General features: G+C 30.4%; 1 protein-coding gene across 1 annotated transcript; it reads right to left on the bottom strand.

The window, feature by feature from the left end:
- Positions 1-2,389: 2,389 nt before the first annotated feature.
- Positions 2,390-3,850, bottom strand: LOC129614758 (S-antigen protein-like). The gene has a single exon (XM_055529604.1). The coding sequence runs from the start codon at positions 3,848-3,850 to the stop codon at positions 2,390-2,392; it is 1,461 nt and encodes a 486-aa protein (XP_055385579.1).
- Between the last annotated feature and the right edge of the window lie 284 nt (positions 3,851-4,134).

The raw sequence follows: 4,134 nt of genomic DNA, 5'->3' as shown, positions 1-4,134 counted from the left end.
AGCGGTGGCTTGGACGTTACTCCTGCCACTCGTTTCCCTTAGAATCTACGAATCTCTACGAATCTACTAAATTCTTACCTAAAAAGCTTCTATATGTAATTTTTATTTTGTATAGCCAATCATAAACTCACCTGAAAATAAAAGAAAATAAAAATTTTTATTTTAGTTGCTTTAAATAAAATAGGAACTAAGTTGCTCTTAGATTATAAGATTTTATAAAAAAGTAGAATGTCAATTATCTTGTAGCCTGATCGTGCATCTTGCTTTTTTACCCACTATTTATTCACTTTCAAATCAAATTTCTCAGTATTTTCTAATGGATGTTTCCCTTTTCCAATAAGAATTTTTTTTAATCGGATTTTTGTATTTTTTCTCAAATTATCGACTGAACGCCTTACTTTCAAAAACAAAGTGAATAAATTTTGTATAAATTTTAGAAAAAAAAGGAAAAATGCAATACCAAATAATTCTTCTCACTCGAAAATTACAATATACAAGTACATATATGATACTCACTTAGCAAGATAAATAGCGAGATAGACGATCAGAACCTCAATATCATTATCCGCTGATTAAAAGTAAATTTGAATGAAAATCTTTTAAATTACCAATTTTTCTCTCTGTTTTTGTTCTTCATCACAAAATTTAGAATAATAATTGTAATATAAATTTAAAATTATTTAATATTAAAAATTAATTTATGCAAATAAAATTCCCATACAAATTTTTTTATACACTTATGCTATTTGATTTGCATATCAGGTATACATACTTATTTACATTGTTGTATGTGCATTCAAATTTAAAATTCTTCATTTACAACATCATTTTTGTCTACGAGTACATCTGGTATAAGTTTAGAAGGCTTAGTGCAAATGCAATAAATTTCTGAAAATTCATCTTCAAAGCAAGTATTGTCATAGTCAAATTAAGGTACTTTAGTACAAAAGAGAGAGGAATATAAACATGCAACGGCTTTAAAAGTAAAGATTAACTGCGAAAATTTAAATTTTAAAAAATATTTAATTTTCCCAATTAGTTTTCTGTATTGAGTTAAAGCAACCAATTTTGCAGACAGTAATTGTTGCTGACGTATCTATATGCACTGATACAATGAATGTACTTACATATGTATAATCTTAAGCAAATTGTTAATGAAATTTTTTTAGAAATATTTACAAAATTCTGTGCTTATCCCGAATATAATTTTTAATTTAGAAAATTGATCATCAAACGTTATTAAACTTTATTCAATTAAATTTTTGTAATTACAAAATTTTACAATGTATACAATCAACTGTACAAAATATAACATAAACTTTATTGCAAAAATGTATAATAATCAAATAAACAAAATTATTTTAATAATAATTTTTAAGAACAATCATAAAAAAAAATTTTAATGAAAATTTTGTAAAACAAATTTATTAAAACTTGTAAAGCAAAATATTTGAATATTTTATTACCAAATTCCGAAAATTCTTATTATTATGGTAATAATGATGAAAATTATAAACATTTTACATACCCACATACTCCTATACATTTTGCATTTTCCATAAAAATAATTGCCATTTATTAGAGTGCAATACAAGAAATAATTTTGCTTGTATTTGTAGATGCAAAAGTCAATGATCCGTTAATTGATTTTGTCATATATAAACTCATTTTAACTGTGTATGTTTGCATGTTAATGGTTGTCCTCATATTATTGTCACTTATTGTACATACATGTGCCTACATACGAAGGCATATGTATCTACGTACATACATAACAGCTCTTTTCATACAAGTATTATCGCGTTGGTGATTAAAGTTTTGTGTCACTTCTATTTCATGTAATATTTTTACCATTTATCGCAAATAAAAAATTTATTTTTAATAAAAGCGAAATGTTGAAGGTTTTCATTATAGTTTTAGATATGAAAGTGGAAAAATGTTGGGTATTTTTGAAAAAAAAACTACACAAAAGAAAAATATTTTTCCTTGAAAATTGTTGTAAATTTTCTATATCGCTTATGTGGGCTTGAGCGCATAAACATATTTTATGCGATTTTTGTTACTAAATAAATATTTATGGGAATTTTATAGCTAATAATTTAAAGACGACACTTAAGCAGCACACTCTTTTCTTGTTTGAATGTAATAAAGGCAGCTAGATATTAGTGGCTTCTCATAACTCTTTCATTATTCTAAAGTAACTCTAAGGATGTCAATATTTTTTGCATAATTTTTTCGATGTTAATTTCATTTAAAAAAAATGTCTTATATAATGTGTGGTGCAAACATTTAATTCATGTAATACATATATTTAAAATTTAATATTCAAAAAACAAAAAAAATTTAAAACTTTGTAATTGATTTAATACACAAAAGACCGGTCAACATATTAGAAACGATAAGGATTTGGATGTTGTGGTCTTGGACGTCCTTCCAAAAATCTCTGATAATTATTTTGACGTCCTCGATACCTCTCGAAATCTTCTACAAAAGGTGACGAAAAACGTGGAGGTAATCTTGCGGATGGTGGACCTGGTTGTCTTGGTCGGTACGGTAAGTCTAATTGCCCAAATGGAGGTGGTACATCAATAAAGGGTGGAAACCTTCTTCTATATGAATTTGGTGGTCCACGATTTCTACGATTTGGTCCACGTGGAGGCCCGCGTCGATAGTTACGATAATAATAGTAAGGATTACGATGTCTGTGTGGTTTTCTTCGTTCCGGAAACCATGGATTTCCTGGGAAATGAGGACGAAATTCTTCTATTGATTCTTCGGATGAAAAACCCTCAATATCTTCGTCAGAATCTTCTGGTGGAGGTATTATATCGAAAGGCGTATTTCCAGTTCCGTCTTCATCATCAGCATTTGGTGGATTTGGGGGATTAGCATCAGATGGTGGATTTTCACTTCCATCTACATCACTGCCGGAATTTGGTGGATTTTCATCGTCACTGTTTGGGTTAGCACCAGACGGCGGATTTTCACTCCCATCTATATCATTGCCAGAATTTGGTAGATTTCCAGCTGTATTATCATCGTCATTGTTTGAGCTACCATCTGATGGCGGATTACCATTTTCATCTGCATCATTGCCCGAATTTGGTGGATTTTCATCGTCATTGTTTGGGTTAGCACCAGGTGGCGGATTTCCACTTTCATCAACATCATTGCCGGAATTTGGTGGATTTCCAGCTGTATTATCATCGTCATTGTTTGGGCTACCACCTGATGGTGGATTCCCATTTTCATCTGCATCATTGCCCGAATTTGGTGGATTTTCATCGTCATTGTTTGGGTTAGCACCAGGTGGTGGATTTCCACTTTCATCTACATCATTGCCGGAATTTGGTGGATTTCCAGCTGTATTATCATCGTCATTGTTTGGGCTACCACCTGATGACGGATTCCCATTTTCATCTGCATCATTGCCCGAATTTGGTGGATTTTCATCGTCATTGTTTGGGTTAGCACCAGATGGCGAATTTCCACTTTCATCTACATCATTGCCTGAATTTGGTGGGTTTTCATCGTCATTGTTTGGGTTACCACCAGATGGCGGATTTCCACTTCCATCTACATCACTGTCTGAATTTGATGGATTTACAGCTGCGTTGTCATCGGCCTGGTCCGTGGATGGTGGATTTCCACTTTCGTTTACATTACCACCAAGATTTGATGAATCTACAGCAACATTATCACCTGATTCTATTGCCAATTGGCCCGGTAAATCCCTCAATTTTGGATACGTAATTTGTAAAGTTCCATGATATTTATTGCTTTCAATTGATCTTGATTTAACAAAAGCGATTAAAAAAATTAAATTTACCGCAAGTTTTAGAACTTTCATGTTTAACTGATTACAAGTTTTTTATTTCTAATCTCTTTTATAGACAAAATGCAAAGTGAAAAATGCACAAACTCAGAATTTTAGTTAAGTTTAATTAAAGAAACTGCATTACCTAATGGAATATTTTTTATTATTTGATAAAACAAAGGTTAAGATCAATATTTACTTAAAATTAAAAAAAATGTATAAATAATTAAAATTTTTTGACGTACTAATAACATAATTAAGAAGAGGGTCAAATCTATTTCATTGTTAAAAATTTTACAGCTAAGTAAACACAATTG

The sequence above is a fragment of the Condylostylus longicornis genome, unplaced genomic scaffold (assembly GCF_029603195.1).
Source record: "Condylostylus longicornis isolate FDR11 unplaced genomic scaffold, ASM2960319v2 ptg000119l, whole genome shotgun sequence".
NCBI lineage: Eukaryota > Metazoa > Arthropoda > Insecta > Diptera > Dolichopodidae > Condylostylus > Condylostylus longicornis.
This window is presented reverse-complemented; position numbering and strand designations above follow the sequence as displayed.